General features: G+C 38.0%; 1 protein-coding gene across 1 annotated transcript; it reads left to right on the top strand.

Annotated features, from left to right (window-relative positions):
• Positions 1-13,687: 13,687 nt before the first annotated feature.
• LOC122282374 lies at positions 13,688-17,364 on the top strand. Its single transcript, XM_043094330.1, has 5 exons — positions 13,688-15,048; positions 15,154-15,899; positions 16,050-16,242; positions 16,375-16,462; positions 16,567-17,364. The coding sequence occupies exons 1-5, from the start codon at positions 13,688-13,690 to the stop codon at positions 17,362-17,364; spliced, it is 3,186 nt and encodes a 1,061-aa protein (XP_042950264.1).
• The last annotated feature ends 2,438 nt before the right edge of the window (positions 17,365-19,802 follow it).

The raw sequence follows: 19,802 nt of genomic DNA, 5'->3' as shown, positions 1-19,802 counted from the left end.
GTGTATAGCAATGTTAGAGATCAGATTATTCTACCTAATCATTTGCCTCCTGTCAACAAGGTGTTTTCCTTAGTCCAACAGCAAGAGAGGCAACATTAGATGGTTTCTCAACCCCCCACATTTGACTCTATGGCTCATTTCACTAAGAGGAATTATGTAAACACCAAATTTTCTGCAAAACTTGCTACTAATTGCAAACAAAATAGGCCTTATTGCACTTATTGTAAGGTTTTGGAACATTTGTTTGAAAATTGTTTTAAGACAGGAAATGCTGAAGCACCGATATGCACTCATTGCAATATGATTGCACATATAATGGAGAAGTGTTATAAGCTTCATGGATATCCTCCTGGGCACAAGCTTCATGTCAAGTCAAAGAACACATCAGTTTTTGCTATTTTAGTGAGTACTGATCAAGAGGAAAATGATGAAGCCAAAGTGGCTTTAACCAAGGGGCAATATTGGAAGCTCTTGGCTCTTCTTCATCGAAAGGATCCTTCACAAACTCCACACTCTGCCAACAATGTACATGCCATTTTCAAACCAGGAGCAGGTCTTTCGAATTCTTCTAAATTCTCTGGTATTCCAACTTGTTTATCAGTTTATACTCATCAACCTTCCAATGTTGCTAACACTCCATGGATTATTGACACGGTGCAATATATCACATAATCTGCTGCACCTCCTTCTTGACCACAATGACTGCATAGGTCCCATACATTGTTAAATTGCGAAATGGAAATGATGTTCCAGTAACACACATTGGTGTTGTTCAAATTTCAGACACTTTGGTCTTGACATATGTTATTTGTACCTTCTTTCACTTTCAATTTGTTATCAGCAAAGAAACTTGCAGAGTCACTCACATGCTGTGTTGTTTGTTTCTCTGACTCCTGTTTCATCCAAGACCTCACATCTTAGACAACGATTGGGATGGGTGAAGTTAAGCTTGGTCTTTATCACCTCTTGCAGACTGTGGTTGGTCCTTCTACCCTTTCCAACAAGTTTTCAAAGTTCTTTTACAAGAATATTTTTACTTTTTGCTATTGTCATAGATAGCTTATCTGTTTCTGGTCTTTGGCATTGTTGCCTAGGCCATTTTTCTAATCCTAGATTGAAGTTAATTGATGATCCTATAGTTAGAAATAGTGTTGATCGTGACAATGAAATGCCTTGTTCTACTTGTCCTCTTGCAAAGCAAAGTCGCCTTTCTTCTCCTCTTAGTGATCATAAATCATCATATTTGTTTGAATTGGTGCACTGTGACATATGGGGGCCTTATTCCATTGTTGCTTATGATGGTTCAAAGTATTTCCTTACCATTGTTGATGACTTCTCAAGAAGTACTTGGGTGTATCTTCTCAAGGCTAAATTTGAAACTAGGCAGTGTATAGAGTCTTTTTATAATCTTGTTGAGACTCAATTTGGGGCTAGAATTAAAATCCTAAGAAGTGACAATGGAGGGGAGTTCCAAATGACAGATGTTTTTGCTAGTAAAGGTATTATTCACCAAAGAAGCTATGTAGAGACCCCACAACAGAATAGGATTGTAGAGAGAAAATTTAGACACCTTTTGAATGTTGCCCAGGCTTTGAAGTTTCAGTCAAATGTTCATCTCAAGTACTGGAATACTTGTATTTTAACTGTAGCTTATTTGATCAACATAACTCCTACACCTTTGCTAGATAACAAAAGTCCCTACCAAATCCTCTTTGACACTCAACCTTCCTACAACCATTTAAGAGTTTTTGGGTCCCTTTGTTTTGCCATTATTTTGTCTCAAGGCCGGAGGAAGTTTGATCCTAGAGGAAAGAAATGTGTTTTTCTTGGATATCCTTTTGGAGTTAAAGGATATAAGTTGTTGGACCTTAATAATCACAGAATCTTCATATCTTGTGATGTTTTGTTTCATGAATCAATTTTTCCATTATAAAACATTTCTCAATCTCCTTCTTCCCTGGAAAATGATATTTCTTCTTCTTGGCTTTTATCCCACCATATTGATCAGCCCATATCTATTCAATAGAATTTTTCCTCACTTGAAACCTTTAGCTGACGAATCTAGTTTCAAACCTATTGATGTAGGCAACTCTTTTTTAGACACTCTTGCAGCATCTTCCAATCTCCATCATGACCCTTCTTCATATTCTCCTGTTCTTGTTACTTCTCACTTAGCCAATAATCTTTCTATTCCTACTCCACCTGCACTTAATTTGCTCCACTTCGCAAGTCCCTTAGAACTAGAAAGGCACCTCAGTATCTACAAGAGTTTCATTGTGAGTAGGTCCAACTTAACTCTCCAACTCAATTTTTGCCTAAGGTGCCAACACACACACACACACCAGGTATTTCTTTTCCTCTCTCTGATTACCTTTTATACCAGAGATTTTCTCCACTTTTTCAAGTTTTTTCTTCCTTCATTTCTACCCATTTTGAACCAACTACCTATGCTCAAAGCTGTGAAAGATTCTAAATGGTGCCAAGCTATGGAAATTGAGTTGCTAGTTTTGGAGGCAAATAATACTTGGGAATTAACTAATCTGCCCCTAGTAAAATTGCTATAGATTGTCGATATGTCTATAAAGTGAAATTTAATTTTGATGGCATTGTACAAAGGAACAAAGCCAGGTTAGTAGCTAAAGGTTATACACAACTAGAAGAAACTAACTATATTGAAACCTTGTCCCTTGTTGCTAAAATGGAAACTGTGCGATGTTTGCTCTCTATTGCTGCTGTTCAAGGTTGCTTTTTGCACTAATTCGATGTGAACAATGCTTTTCTTCATGGGGACTTACAAGAAGAGATTTACATGCACAAGTCACCTGGTTACAACAAAAGAGCAAATTGCTTAAAAGCTTGTATGGACTTAAACAAGCTTCAAGACGGTGGTAATCATAATTCTCTACCTCTCTTTTTGACTTTGGTTTTCAACAGTCAAAAGTTGAGTATAGTTTGTTCACCATGAATACTGCTGAGTCTTTAGCATCTCTTCTTGTTTATGTCGATGAAATTGTTGTTGCCAACACTTCCATGACCTCTATTGTTGTTCTTAAATATCTCTTACATAATAAATTCAAGATCAAAGATCTTGGTTCGCTACGATATATTCTTGGGATTGAAGTGGCCAGGTCCTCTAAGGGAATTTACATTTGCCAATGCAAGTATGCTTTAGACATCCTAGCAGATTCAGGAACTCTCAATTCTCATCCTTCTAAGATTCCTATAGATCAAAATGTTGAGTTCAACAAGGAAATTGGAAATTTTTTGGGTGACCTTAATATTTTTAGATGGCTTATTGGAAGGTTATTATATTTAACAATACTCGCCTTTCGATTTTATTTATCAAAAAAACAATACTTGCCTAGATCTTAGTTATAGTGTCCATATTTTAAGCCAATTCATGGATAAGTCGATTGATGTACACTTGGTAGTTGCACACAAGCTTTTGACATATGTCAAATCATCTCCAGGTCAAGGGATTTTCTTCTCAGCTAGTTCTTCCTTGGAATTGCGAGCTTATTGTGACTCAGATTGGGCTTCTTGCCCTGACACTTATAGATTTGTGACTGATTATTGCATTATGCTGGGCAATTCTCTTGTTTATTGGAAATCAAAGAAACAAACCATAGTCTCTCGTTTTTCAGCAGAAGCTGAATATTGTGCAATGACCACCACTTGTTATGAACTCACCTGGCTAAGATACATCTTAGCTGACCTCCAAATTTCTCATCCACAAGCTACTACTCTTTCTTGTGATAATCAGGCCGCTCTTCATATAGCAGCTAATCCAATGTCTCATGAGTGCACTAAACATATTGAACTTGACTACCATTTGATATAAGACAGGATTCAAGAAGGCTCCATTCAGAGAGCTCATATTGCCACTTCTTCTTAGCTGGCTAACATTTTTACTAAAGTTCTACCATCTCATGTTCTATTACTTCATCTTTCCAAGCTGAGAATAGATAACATCTATTCTCCATCTTGCTGGAGGGTTTATAGTTTGAAGAATTGAAATATGTGCTATAAGGAGATGATTCTAGAATAAGTTTATTGGTAATATATGTGTATATATATTTTTCTTTTGTCCTTTTAGGCTGAAGTGTAAATAGTTGTGGTCAAAGGGTGTTTTCATTTTTGTTATTTTCTTAGAACCTTTTGTTAGGCCTTCAACTGATATACTCTATTTCCCTTTCTTTGTAATTAATTGGGTCTTTCCTTCTTCAATATGAATTAGGGCATTCTCTCATAATATTCCTCTTTCTTTTCTCTGCTGCTGCTACACCTACTTTTCTCCTTTTTCCCACATTGTATGAGTTCTTGATTTGAGTACATCGCTACCTCATAGATCTATAGATATGAGTACACATGAGATTTCATGGTTGTGGTATTGGTGTTGCTTTTGTATGGTTTTGTACAATTTTTGAAAAATAATATGTTGGTGGAACGGGTAGCCAAACAGTGGTGGTTTCCATCTGTCCTCTTAGCAAGCGGATGCAGATGATCATGATTGTGGGCAGGGACGAAATGCAGAAGCTACTTTAGCCACCCACCTATACAGGACGGGGTGATGGGGGAAAAATCCACCAAGTTCTTACCAATGATGCTACAGACAGGTAGGAGGCAAAGAGAAAAATAAACAATCACACGATATAACGATTTCATGGTTCAACAAGTTGCTTATGTCCACAAAGCTACAAAGAATTTAAGTACATATTTATAGGGTTGTACGACGGAAATCCTAATTTCACAATTATTGAGTTATTCGCTCAAGTGAACTCTCTACCTAGTATTTGCTTAAGCGAGTTTCGAGTGAGGTTTCTGCATGAGTTTCACTCAAGTGACTTGTCACGCAAACATTTAGCGAACTTTGTTTCTCGAGTCACAAACAAGGTGATTTTTTTTTTTTTTGGGAGCGTTTCCAAGCCTGTACTCCATGGCCAAAGCCTAATTGAAACTTTACCAAAAAATTGTGATGCTTGTCGGATTGGGTTATCAAATCGGGCAGCCATAAAAGTAAACTAAGCTCCACAAATGCAAACTAAGCTCCACAAATGCAACAGGGATGCAGGATGGGTGGCTACCCATTTGTATAAGGGGTAGCACCCCTAATTTTGCATATCTTTGGTAAAGTTTAAATGGATCTTGAACTAAGAAATAGATTCTAGAAGCTAAAAAAGGGTATCCTGAGCAATTTCAATAATCGGGTTCATTGATATTCCTGGTATAGTAGATGCTATGACACATACAATCATACTCAATTCGATGGAATTGTTTGATCTTAAACTTAAAGGGGATCTTCTATAATTTCGCATGTGAGGGGTTATTTCTTGGTTTCGTTCAGTCATTAATAACTTGATTATTTTTAGATAATAGTAGATAGAAACAACGCTCGTAAGAAGTCCTATTGAAACCAAGAAATATAGACCTGCCTGCCATCCACACCAGAATAAATGAAGTTTTTCGAAAAAACCTGCTAGTGGAGGAAGACCTCCTAAGGATAAGAGACATAGGGCGAAAGAGAGAGCCAAAAAAGGATCTTTCGTGTATAATCCTGCATAATCTCGAATGTTATCAGTTTCGGATCCAGCTATAGAAGAACCAGGAACGGAGAGCTTCCCCCCCCTTTTTCCGCCCGACTCTTTGGTCTTAAGAATGCTGGTTTTAAGAATGAGTGATTGCCCTTCTCCGACCCTTACTGCCCAACCTTAGAACGGACAGCTAATGCGTTCCACTTATTGAACAGGGTTTTGGTTTCTGCAACATCACAGCCGAGTGACTGTATATGAAGCTAATTAGAATACCTTCAAGTTGCTATTAAGTCTTAGATTTAGGGGGAATATATTTATGAACTTAAGATTTTTACCAACACTCTCTATCTTGTAGAGCAATGTCTTTAAGCGTGATAATGTCCTAAAATATTTTCAAAATCTTAAAAAAAAAATAAAAATGGTAGGGAGTTTATTACATCAATAGTCAATTTTATCAACGAATATTCATAACGTTCAAATTGTTGCTGTGATATACATGATTACATTTCTATAACTGATATATTGTGTTATGATAAAATTTTAATTATTTAGTTTGAAAATAATGATGGAAAGTGAGGGTACGTTTGGTTCATTCTTTAATTGACAAGTAGAAATATGATTTTCATTTTCTAAGGTTTTTGTCAACTGGATAGCTGCAATTAATTAATATTCTCGTCGTTGTGCACTTTCTTCTTTAAACAAAATGGTAGTAGACCTTGATATGTATGGTACGAGCATGGAACACGGTTCGACGCCAATGTCAAAGCCCTTATCTTATCACACCAGAGAGTGGAGGGGGAGGACAATGAAATTTAAGTTGGAGTTCTTTAAACAACATCCTCGGCCAAGATATTGCATGGCTAGACTGATACTCGGATTTGGTGCTTGACCTTGAGACAAGTGGTTGCTTCTTTGCACTCTCAAGAAATGATACATGGACCAAGGTGCATCGTATAGCCCACTTGTAGACCCCAATCGTCATGTGCTACCTAGAAAACATGATAGAGGAATAAGGATATGAACCAGTCATGTTGGTGACATGAAGAAGTACTTCCAAAGCTGATATGTTTGGATCGGTGAAGATGATGAAGCCCAGCATCTGATAATTAATTAGGATGCTTGAATGGACAAACGATATGAAACTATGATATCATCAGCATTAATTAGTAGAAACAAGTGTATAGGATGTTGATGGAAGACAAACAGCAAGGATTAGGAATCAAGCAAGGAGCTTCTTGTAAATCCAAATTAAAATACTGATGATCCCTGGAGCTTATTTTTAAGCACCAAATGGCTGTATAATTGGCACACGTAATCTGGTTTAATGGAAGCACCCAAAACATCTTGCGGTTACTCTGTCAAGATTTTTCCTCCAATTCTCATGGAGGAAGGGATTTGACAAGCCAAAAATTGTCCAATATTAAGGCCAGAATAATAAGGCGAAAAAAAAAATAAAATGGCTGCTTTAATAACGGACTGAAAGATGTGGTGTACGTAATCCAAGCCATTTTGTTAATAGAAGACTTTAGTCAGAAGACATGCTTTGTACCTATTTCAAGGGGCCGACGACTTTATAGTATTTCAATGCTTTGTCCCGAAAGATGTGCCAATTCCTACTCTACATTTCTTGCGGCATGAGGAGTGGGAGAGAGAGAGAGGCCGCATAGGGAGGCCACCGAAGTACTCACCGAATAGGTAACTTTTTTGTTTTAATCTTTTTTTTTGTTTTTTTCTAAATATTTTTTTAAACACGTTAAAAGTTTAAAAAAAAAAAATAAAAATCATAAATACATTTTAAAAAAATTTACTTATCTATTAAGTAAAAACAATAAAAAAAATAAAAATAAAGATCTACAATTGGTCGATCACCTTCTGTGGAAGAAGCAACTCCCTTATTATTAAGTGAGCTACATATTTATTGTACGTACGTGTATTTACAACTGCGGGAAGAATTCACTTAAGCATACATGCTAGCTGCTTGCAGAGTCCATTTTTAGGAAAAATCTTATGCAAAATTTATGTACTAATTTACACATTAATATTGATATATAAAAAATATATTTAACGAAACGATGTGAATTGAAAACAGAAATAATTTTTATGAGATATGAGACTTTCTTTTTCTCTCAAATTTTATTTTATTTTTTATTTTTTTAAATAAAAAGATCATTGGCGTGCGAATTGATGCACGGACTTGCTTGTATCTAGCAAAACTCAAATGTTTATTCTAAAAATGGGAATAAATTATTAAACAGAGACATTGTCATTTTGCCACACATCTTTGGATCCCATGTCCCTTAACCATGGGCAAATAATATATTTTCTTATTTATTTTTTACCTTTTCCTCTTAGGATATTGTTAATGTCGTGTTTCGTATGCCTTTGGGCCGGGTTGCTCAGGGGCATTGGTCTTCACTCGAGGTGGATCCTGAAGCGGAGATGGGTGGTCCTGCAATGGCCCAAGGAATCTCCAATGCCAAAGTTAGTATAGAGTAGAGATCAATATACTTTAAAGAAGAAGATAACAATGGTGTATAATTGACAACAGACTTGAATTCATCCCCCCTTACCTCGTAGTCTTGGACAACCTTTATATTTGGTCCTTTAGGTTAGGAGGGTCATGCCTTGTGTTATGGGGCAGAGGGACGTCTTTCCCTGGAGTCTCCATTGCCATACTGCATTTAATGTAGCATGGTTTTCTTGGTATTAGTCATTTAGTGTGGGTTTCTGGCAGAATTGATTGATGCCGTCTCTTCCCTTTCGCCTGATCATGGTTTCTCGTGCCGTTCTGCAATGTCCCATCTCAATATTGACCATTACCCTTGATCCGCATGGGTTTGGAGCCCGCTCAACCCACACGGGTCTAGGACTTGCCCCGAGCTACCAAGAGGGGACATTTCCAGGCTCGGGCCAGCATTCCTAGGGAAATATTATAGGCTTTAGGCCCTGACGAAAATACCTCCTAACAGGTATAAAAGAAGAGTAATGATAAACTAGAACTAAAGTTTTGAAAGTCGTATTGTGGCTACACTACAAGGATTTAGGCCTTTTGCAGCGTTTTTTATTTTGTTGCAATTAAAATCGCTGCAATAGATATACTTTGGCAGCGAAATATTTTCCCTTGCAAACTTTTCACATCGACATACGGTTTAATGAAGCGGGGTGCTTCATTAAAGTTATTGCAGCGAAATAATAATCTATAGCAGCGAAGAGTTGCCTTGGAAGAATTAAAAACTTGTTGCAGCAGAGTAATATCGTTGCAATAGGCTCTGGGCGCCAAATCCCACTGACCTTTTTATTTTCCCCCCGAAATCACTCTGTTACCACGCGAGTACCATCTCCACTTCGAGCCTCTTGCCCATTTCTCCTACCTTCAGTGCCCAGGTGACCGATTAACAGAAATACACTGGGGTGGAAATCTAGCTCCATCGTCGACTACGACAACGGGACCCTAGAACGTGCACCACTTCATTTCCCTTCCGCGGCAGCTACGGTTCCTGTTTCCTCCCCATCCCGCTCTGTGTGTGTCTGATTTTGGAGGAGTGATTTGGGACACCGATTTCTGTTTGAATCGGTAGTTGACATTGTCGAACCAGTTACTTGGGTATACCTTTCGGCACCACAGGTATTGATTCTTGGCATTGCTCTCTCTCTCCCCCTTCATCCGAGCTCGTTGCTTTACAAAAATGGGAGCTTTTTCTTTGTAGACCTTTTGCTAGATATTTGCATCTGAAAGCAGCAATTTTCTTTCAGCATTTTTTACTAGTTCTTCTACATTTTTGCTACGTGTAGAAATTGGTTTAGTAACTGCATAATGGTTGGGTGATTAAATAGTTTGTATTTGCTGCGTATCCTCTGATTGAGTGGTTTTTTTCTTGAAATCCCTAATTACACCTCTAATTATGCTTGGTTTTAGTTAGGTTGTGAATGGCCTACAAAAGGCCAGAAGAACGTGTATATAAAAAAGCATTAGATAACGGTTTTTACTCTTTTTTCCAATGTGAATGACATGAGCATGAAAGAAAAAAGATTGCTTTTGCAGGGGATCTTTTTTTTCCTTTTAGAAACCAAACATCTATTTTATTTTACATATTTACCATATCATAAAAGTGATAGAGAGCGGAGAGACTCACGTGGTTACACTGGATATAGTCTGAAATAGGAGACAGACACTCCACAGCTAGCTTATGTCCCTAAATTGTTGCAAATAATTATAGAAGATAGAAATAGTAAATAATCATATCCACATTGTATTTGTGTGTGTGTTTTAGGGGGAGATCGAGTGGGAAGTGTGTCACGGTAATACACTTCCTATATATGTTGGCTAAAAGTTAAACAGATCTCAACCTCTTGACTTGAAGTATTAATGATCCGGTCCAACTTGATGAGTCTTTGCTGGTAGTTTTGTTTGAAGTATTTATTGTGTAATTGCTATTACTTATATATATATGTGTGTGTGTGTGTGTGTGTGTGTGTATATGTGTGTGTGTGTGGCTATATATATATATATATGGCTGGGTATCTAAGCCAATTTAAATGTAGTTCTAACTGTTTCCTCCTTGAGGATCTTATTCATTAGATAGTTACCTTAGATGATGGTTCAACAAAAATTAGGAGTTTGTTTTGGGTTATAGATCTTTCAAACCAACTGCTTTCTTATAACAAGAATTGTTATAAGAAAGCGTCATCTTCTGTAAGCTAGTTGGAAGAATGGTTGTCGTCTTGGCTGCAGCGTTTCTCTGGTTAGATTTTAAAGTTGCTACATTCTGGTTGTATACCAAATTATGATGGGCACAAGCTTTTATTGCCCTGTAGACTAGTATTATCTTTGGGGAATATAACCATTTTCTTCCGTGGACGATTTCCCATAGATATTGAACTTGAAGCAGTTGATACAAGTGTAAACTATTAGTACACATTTTGTTGATTAATGGTGTCGACCCTGTTGAAGTGTAAGCATTCATTATTCTGTTTCAGATTCTAGAAGGAGAGCTGAGAAACTTTCACAAGGACTAGATCTTCTTACAAAGGAAGTGGATAGCTTTTTCCACTTGCTTTGTTTTAACTGGGCGTGATGCTCTGCTTTACTGTACATTCAAGACATTGGCAGCTTGTACTACTATTAGTAAGACAAAAATAATACAGAGACTATCCTTTTATTTGTTCTCTGTTTTGTTGCTACTAGAGGATGTGTTGGGCAAATACTTATACATAATCTCTATGCGTGGAATGAGTTGTGCTTTTAAGTACATGAGCTGAGGTTGGAATACCACTTATTATATGGTATTTCATTACAAATAGGTGTTGTACTCATTTAGGAGGTATTTCTTGTTATGCTAACTGCACCCTTAAGTGGTTTAGATTCATTATGCATATGTGAATCTAAAGCGATTTTAATTTTAACTTTAATGCAATCTGTTCATGACACTACATTGCTTGGCCAGATGTATTGTTATGGGTGATTTGTAGGCTAGCTATTCAAAACTTCTGGCAGCATGTCCTCATAGGTATGATAATTAAAACCCTATATTAAGTCCAAACTCATATAGGGTCATAATTTAATAAACATTCAACCTGCTTAGAGATGTGCAACATGTTTGGCAATATTGCTCTTTTTTTGACATGGGGACTCCCTGGCATGCTAACTCTCTTATTTTAGATAAGACAAATAAATTAATGTAGCTGTACCTAAACACATGAATGATTTTTTTTAAAGGGCATTTGATCTATGGTGCTGACGATGCATAGTGTTTAAATTGGTGCTTGCTTTGTGGTTTGATATGTGCTTTCTTTGGAAATATTCGTTTGTAAATTTGAAGGTTGCTTCCTAACACACTTTGAATGGGTTATTTCTAGTTGCTAGGCTTATTTGATTGGATAGTTGGCAAGTATGGTTTGGTCGGAAAAGTATGGAATATTTTGTCAATATGCTAAACTGATTTTAAAAAATGGTTTGGGTGGTTAATTGTCTTCGTGGGTTGGCTATGATATATTACATTGTTCTTTGGATAAGTAGGTTGGCTATGCTAAATGAATGAATATTGTGTGTAGTCTGAGTTGAGGATTGTAAAGTAAATTATCAGAAGTATTACAATTCGGTTTTAAAAGTCTATTTAGTTTAATGCATGTTTCATCTACCTTAGAACAGTTTTGTGAAACTGTGGGTTTAGTTGCAAAAATCATACATCTAATTTTTATGATTAAGTTCTGGTAATTAGAATACAAGGATGATGTTTATGATGATGTTTATAAAAATATAAACCCCATTGGATTGGTTTAACTTGGGAAAGCCGATGGCCAGTTGCTCTTCTTGGTTGAACAATGCAGTAATTGGGGCAGAATTTAATCTTAAAACATTAATTGGTCTTATATATGTAACATGTTGAATAATGATGTGAGATTTGTTTTTTTAATATCTCCTCTTGTATGGAAATACTACAACTCCCCTTGATAATTGTTTGCCAAACCAACCGTTTACAACGATTTCTAACGACCGTTTGTTGAAGCTAATATTTGAAATTAGCTATTATAGTAAGACTTAAAGATTATAGGAAACAATTCTAGAAACCAACTGCCCATTTTTTTATATGCTCATGACTTAAAGATTATACTTGTGTATGTGTTTATGGCTGGAGATTTATTTTTAACAAGTGTACATGCTCAAGTCTGGACAGTTTGGAGATATATGTGGCTGGGCAGCAACTATGAGATCTAGTGTTTGGTTTAACATTGATTTTTTGTTAATGTTAAACCAGCTTGGCAGTTGGAAATGGATGATATATGGTTTGGATTTAATTTCATACCTTTTTTTGTATTTAGCTTGTGGGGCTGTTGGTGTATGGTTTGGATTGATTTCCAAACTTCTTTTGTATTTGGATTCAATACTCCTGGCTGGACAGTTTGCTTTTAATTTCAGATATGATTTTGTATTTGAATCATGGGGTTGATGGTGTATAGTTAGGATTTAATTTGTGACCTTGTTTCGTATTTTGTGAATGTGGACTCTGGACAGTTTGAATTTATAAATATGCTTAAAAATTGTATTAGGGTTATATTATAATTATTTGAATTCTTATATAGAATTCAAATATTGTCTCCAAGCATATTGGTTGATATTATCCAAGCTTTATTATGGAATTTATTATGGCCATTTGTGTGATTTGTGGTTTGATGCCTATGTTATATGTTTACACACCAATTGGTATTAATATGTGTAAACCTGTTTTCTACTGTACGGTTTTTCAGTTTGCATACGCCGGTTGATTTAATTTAAAACATGCTAGGTAGCAATGACATTCACCTTTTTCCTGGCTGTGTGACCATTGCTAGATTGTAACGTGAATGTCATATTATTCTCACATCCGGCTAAAATCGTGAGTGTTTCTGGAAGAGTTATAATTACATCTGAATACATATGCTTATTAGTTGATATGCCTACGTATGACCATCCATTCACCAAATCGTAACAAGTCAAAATTCTGATACTTGTTTGACTTTATGCCTACACCCAGCCATATACCAATTGGTTAATCAATTCAGAGAAAATTGCTAGTGTTATACATGTGAGGTTTAATATTTAGATCTACAAGTCCAACAAGAGGAGGCCTTAAAATATTCATCCACATCTCCTGACACGTACTTCCTTGATCACAAGATTCATATATCTTGGCCAAGTACTTTCATTTACACTTGCCTTTCATAATCGCATGAATTGCAATTATGCATCTAGAAAGTAGCTGGAAGTTATAAATAATTAATTTACTGAAGTTTTCAAACTACACGCCAACCTAACCTCCAAACTAGTTCCACTTCTACATGCTTCTTTATATGATTTAAAGTGCCATTCACCAACAAGTGGCCTTCTTGTACCATGGTTAACATGATGGCATATTCTGCAGCCCTTCAATACTCCTGGCATAGACACACCAAACTGTTCAACACAACTTTTATCATTCCACAACGATCTTCATGACAACTCCGGTTAGTATCATCACCTCCATCTTCTCTTATGATCTACAAGATCTGGCTTTGAATATACAGACAATATTCAAAGCCAACCATGTCAGTTTCTCTAATTAAGATTCCATCTTTCGTATAGCTAAATTGAACCCTAACTACTATCCGAGTAACTAATATGCGGATTTCAACCATTTTAGATGGACAAAAGCTGGATGAACTTGACCAATAGACTTCGATCGCCTGCATACGCCGAAGGCGTTAACACTTTCCTCAACCTGGCACGAAACCATTCTCGAGGAAGTGATCGCATTCGATGTCCATGCCGTTCATGTTGCAATACTCTCTTCTTGCCTATCTTTGATGTGGAGACTCACTTGTACATGAAAGGGATCAATCCAAATTATACCCAGTGGATCTTTCATGGGGAAGATGAAACACGAAGTTTCAATGACGACGATGATGACAGTGTTGCTGATTATGCCGATGACTACATTGATGATATGGACCATATGTTAGATGACATTCGGGCAGGCCAATTTGTTGATGTTCCCCAAGGTTATGATACTCCACTAGCAACTGGTGGATCTATTCCAGATCCCTCCCCAAGCCAATCTTTTGAGCAGCTATTAGAGGATGCCCGACGTCCACTTTTTTCTGGCTGTACCAAATTCTCAAAACTATCATTCATTGTGAAGTTGTTACACATTAAGACACTTGGTGGGTGGTCAATAAAGTCGTTTGATATGCTACTTAAATTGTTGCAGGCCGCCTTCCCTGATGCTGAATTGCCACATTCATATGAGGAGTCAAGATCATTGGAGCGGGGTTTGGGTATGAATTATAACAAAATTCATGCATGTCCCAATGACTGCATTTTATTCTGGAAGGAAAATGCTAATCTTAATGAATGCCCTATCTGTAAGGCTTCAAGGTGGGTGCCTAATACACACAGGGCTCGTCTTATCCCTCAAAAAGTGTTGAGGCATTTTCCTTTGAAGCCAAGATTGCAACGTCTTTTCATGACAGCAAATATAGCACGTGATATGAGATGGCATAAAATGCAACGGCCATCCGACGAGTCTAGTATGAGACATCCTGCAGACGCTGAGTCCTGGAAGAGATTTGATGACGACCATAGTTGGTTCGCACAGGATGCTCGCAATGTTAGGCTTGGTCTAGCAAGTGACGGTTTCAATCCCTTCAACAATATGGCAAAACCATATAGCATTTGGCCTGTAATCCTGGTCCCGTATAACTTGCCGCCGTGGTTGTGCATGAAGGACCAATTCTTCATTACATCCCTCATTATTCCTGGGCCAAAATCTGCGTCTAATGACATTGATGTTTACTTGCAACCGTTGGTAGATGAACTGCTTGAATTTTGGGAACATGGGGTACCTACGTATGATGCCTCCACGAAGGAAACGTTTATGTTGCACGCTGCTTTAATGTGGACAATCAATGACTTTCCAGCATATGGGATTCTTTCTGGGTGGTCAACAAAAGGAAAATTGGCTTGTCCATCTTGTAATGAGGGCACAGACTCCAATTGGTTGAAGTATGGGAGAAAACATTGTTATATGGGACATCGGCGTTTTTTGCCTGCCGATCACACCTGGCGAACGAGAAAGCATTTATTCAATGGTAAAGAAGATCATCGCAGACCACCAAGGGTTGTAGAAGGCTCTGATATTTTGGGTCAACTACTGATGCTTGGGGATGTGCAATTTGGTAAATCTCATCGGAAGAGGAAACGCACTGTTGAAGAGCTGAACTGGACCAAACATAGCATTTTCTTCAAGCTACCGTATTGGGTAACCCTGCGTCTTCGACATAATTTGGATGTCATGCATATTGAAAAGAATATTTTTGATAACATATTGTGCACATTAATGAACATTCCTGGTAAAACGAAAGATAATATTAATTCTCGACGTGACTTGGAGATTTTGGGATTCAGAAAAGAATTGCATTTGAAGTATGACGGTGAACGTGTTACAATGCCACAAGCATTGTATACATTACACGGTGATGAAAAGAAAAAATTTTGTGAATGGCTAGTCGATGTGAAATTTCCAGATGGCTTCGCTTCGAACATCGCGCATTGTGTATCTGTACGAGATTGTAGAATCTCTGGGTTGAAAAGTCATGACTGTCATGTTTTCATGCAAAGACTACTTCCTATTGCTGTTGGGGGGTTTTTTAGAAATGATATTGCATTGGCCGTGATTGAACTGTGCAGTTTCTTCAAGGGGTTGTGTGCCCGAACCCTGGATGTTAATCAAATATCCCAGTTTGAAACTGATATTGCCACAATTCTATGCAAGTTGGAAATGATATTTCCCCCATCTTTTTTCGATATCATGGTTCACTTAGCTATCCACTTACCCCGCGAGGCCATACTTGGGGGTCCAGTACAATACAGGTGGATGTATCCATTTGAGAGATATCTTGGCAAGTTCAAGCGGTATGTTAAGAATAAAGCCCGACCAGAAGGCTCAATAGCCGAAGCCCACATTCACATTGAATGCCTGACATTTTGCTCATTGTATCTCCAAGACGTTGAGACGAAGTTTACTCGAGTGGACCGCAACATTGATGGTGAATCGGAGGATATAGATGGAATCAAAATTTTCAACCAAAAACTGAGGCCCATTGGTACTGCTTCCAACAGGCAATTATCAGATAAACTCCTTACGGAAGCAACATGGTACGTCCTCAACAACTGCGCTGAGATTGGACCCTACCTAGAGTAAGCATCCGTTATCCCTCAACTCCAACTTCAAGGAAATTTTATGAATTTTCCCATCAATCCTTTTATGTCGTTTGACTTTAGCAAAACTTACATATATTGCGGCATGGGTTATGTGTTCCCCAAATGCAGGGAGCATTATGAGAAGTGTAAGGTGGACAGCCCAAATTTTATTGATCGAACACATAAATCTGAATTTCCAACGTGGTTGAAGAAACGTGTAAGTATGATTGAATACAATACTAATGTTGATGAACCCGACCCTTTATGATTAAATTGAAAATACTATAAGTGATGACCTTCATACAAAATATTCTACTGTAGGTTCAGGACCAGCGTATCAACAACCCACTTGATGTGACCGATGATCTATATGCATTAGCTTGCGGTCCTGAACGGTGGGTTGCATCCTATACTGCTTGCATTATAAATGGCAAAAGGTTCCATACGAAAGAACGTGAACTTCGACGGCGAACACAGAATTCAGGGGTGTTGGTAACTGGGGACGAAAATACTAATAATGTAGACTTCTACGGTGTTATAAATGAGATCGTGGAGTTACACTACATGGGTTGGCGTCGGGTGTACTTGTTCATGTGTGATTGGTTTGATGTTGGTGATCCAAGACGAGGGGTACGAGTTGATAACCATATGACCAGTATCAACATGGATAGGACTTGGTATAAGGATGAACCGTTTGTGTTGGCATGCCAGGCTTCCCAGTGTTTTTACGTCAGAGATATAAGGGCAAAAGGGCGATGGTTCGTGGTGCAAACGTACACGAACAGGAATGTATATGACATTCCATCGGGGCCAACGGTGTTAGAAGATATTGATGACTCATCAAGTGATGATGATGCATATCAAGAAACTGAGGAGTCATATGATTATGCACCATTGCAGTGCGATGCATGTCCAATGTCAACTCCACTGAGTAGGAATGATATAGAACCTATCTTGATTGATGCACGAGAAGCTACAAGTATGGCTGGTCAAAATTGGAATTCGGCAGAATTTATTGACGATGGCATAATTGATTCTGGTTCAGGAGATGCTTCTGCTGATGGGGAATATTCAGATGAGGAGGCCCTTTACACAGACGAGGAGTCTATATCAGCGTAGAAAACCAGCTAAAATCGTTGATAACTTCCATATCTTGACTTTACCTTTATTGTTTTGCTGTAAATGGACAATATAAGGTATCAAGAAATACAATCAATGACTTTGATTATAGTTATAATTATCCCGTTAGTTTTGTTTCACGATTTGGGTAATGTAATGTATGAGTTCATTACATGTATTATGTTCATGCATTTAGTACCGAATGCCCACACTATGTCAACAATACTAATATCTATGAAAACTGTTGCACCATTTTTTGGACTGAAAAGTTGATGAAAATTGCAATGTATAGTTTCGTCTTTAAAAGCAACTTGTACATAAATCTAGACCTTTTCCATGACGTTAAGTCCATTAATCATGTTGCCCCACATGATTAATGGACTAGCACATGATCAAGAGTGTTGAAAATAAGGGTAATTTACGATGGAACTGCTTCTGTAATAATGGGTATGAATGGCAAAAATGCATTAAAGAAACGTGTTTCCAGTCCTAGCTTCTAAGATGCATGTGTCTAGCATGAGTAATGCTAGTTAACTTTGTAATTACATAGCTAGGTAGCAATGATTAAATACCCAAGTGTACAATGACTGTCATCTATCCCTAAGTAATCACATGTCAGTTTAAATCATGTAGGTCATTTCTTTGCTGTACTGTTTTTTAGCTAGCTCCAACTCCATAGAGAAAGCATATATAAAGTCGAGATTACTACATATGTATTTTTTGTCTGACAGTTTGTTAATGACTTGAGCGTGATTATTGTTGTTCTATAACCAGTAACCAGGTCAGCGACAAACACACAGGCGCAAATAGAAGAAAGTTTGACTATAAATAACATCGCCCTGCAAGAAATGACGAACAACCCTGGAGGTAAATATGTTCACATTAAGTACTTCCTTGTACTCGGTAAACAATCATTGACTTTTTCATGCAAATAGTTCCAAGCCAATTCTTGGTGGGTACAATTGTTAAAAAGATGGGCATTCATGCATCATCTTCCGAACTAATGAAAGTATATTATTGATTGATTGCTATATACAGATGACACTGAAAAAAGCAATACTAATATCTGCAGTAGATTTTAGTCGTATACAAGGTGGGCATTAGAGGGCTTTTATCCACATTAATGTGAATACAATGTATGTGCTTAGAAGGCCATACTTGGAATTACTTCTAACTTAAATGGGGCTTTCTAAATAAATACAGGTGACACGATGGCAGGACCTTCCCGCGGAAGAGGAGGCTGGCGAGGTTTCCGTGGCCGGCGATTTGTACCATACGGTACCAGAGCACGCCGACCACGAGGAGTTCGTATCGCTGAATACCATAGCCCTCCAAATGAAGATCATGAGTCAGGATCGGATGACTCAACTCAGCCTCCGAGTCATCCATGGGAGCCACCATGTCCCATTCCGATGCCCCCACCCGAGCCGAGTAGACAGCCTTCACCTGTAAGAGAACCCCCACCTAACGGGGACAATATTGCTCTGGTTGTGACCCCACCGAACGGAGATAATATTGGTACGGGTGTGACCCCACCCAACGGAGAAAATATCGGTACGCTTGCCATTTATGTTCTATGTTTATTACGAAACCCCCAGTGCATGTGGTTTTAATCATAACATGGTTTGAAGAATGACTTGATTGAACGTTATCTTCTAATACAGATGCGACTGCCCCCACAATGCCTGCCTCGAACATGGAGCAGCCCAAACGGAAACGTGGGCCAGCCAAGTGTATTGCGTTCGAGATGTTGAGAAAGCAAGGAAAAGTGTTTCTGAAGATAAATGACGGTGAAACTGCACCCTGCTGTAGTAACTCATCCATGTTCATTGCACGGGTAACGCAAATCATCAAACAACATTGCGACATGAGCTATGCGAGATGGACCGATGTGCCGCAGTCACAAAAGGACGAGTTGATCGACCGTGTGAGGGTAAGATTATTGCCATTAATATTGACACATTGGAGTTTATTGCTTATTAGAGAATGACTAAATTTTTGTGATCTTCATCCATGTAGGCTGACTTCGTGTTGGATTGGGATCGGGAGAATCACAAGTTGACCGTCTTGAAGCAGCTGCGTAAGAGGTTTAATGCAGTCCATCACCAATTACACAGAAAATATGAATCATACGGAAGCCACGAAGAAGCATTGGCTTCTGGTTGTCCAATGGTCGACGTGAATGTTTGGATTACCTTGTGTCGGAGGTGGGGAAGCGAGGAATTCAAGGTATATTTTGGTTATACAAAATACGAAACTGTTATTTTCTAAAAATGGTACTACATACATAGTTTGTTTATTATGTGGGTTTGGGTAAGCTGACTTTTGGTATTAATGGCAGACAATGTCAAGGCGAAATCGGGAGAATAGAAAGGCACAAACCATCAACCACACAGCTGGCAGGAAATCCTTTGTTAGGATTTTGGAGGAGAAGGTAT

The sequence above is a fragment of the Carya illinoinensis genome, chromosome 11 (assembly GCF_018687715.1).
Source record: "Carya illinoinensis cultivar Pawnee chromosome 11, C.illinoinensisPawnee_v1, whole genome shotgun sequence".
NCBI lineage: Eukaryota > Viridiplantae > Streptophyta > Magnoliopsida > Fagales > Juglandaceae > Carya > Carya illinoinensis.
The sequence above is the reverse complement of the archived record's forward strand: the minus strand, read 5'-3'. Positions and strand labels throughout refer to the sequence as shown.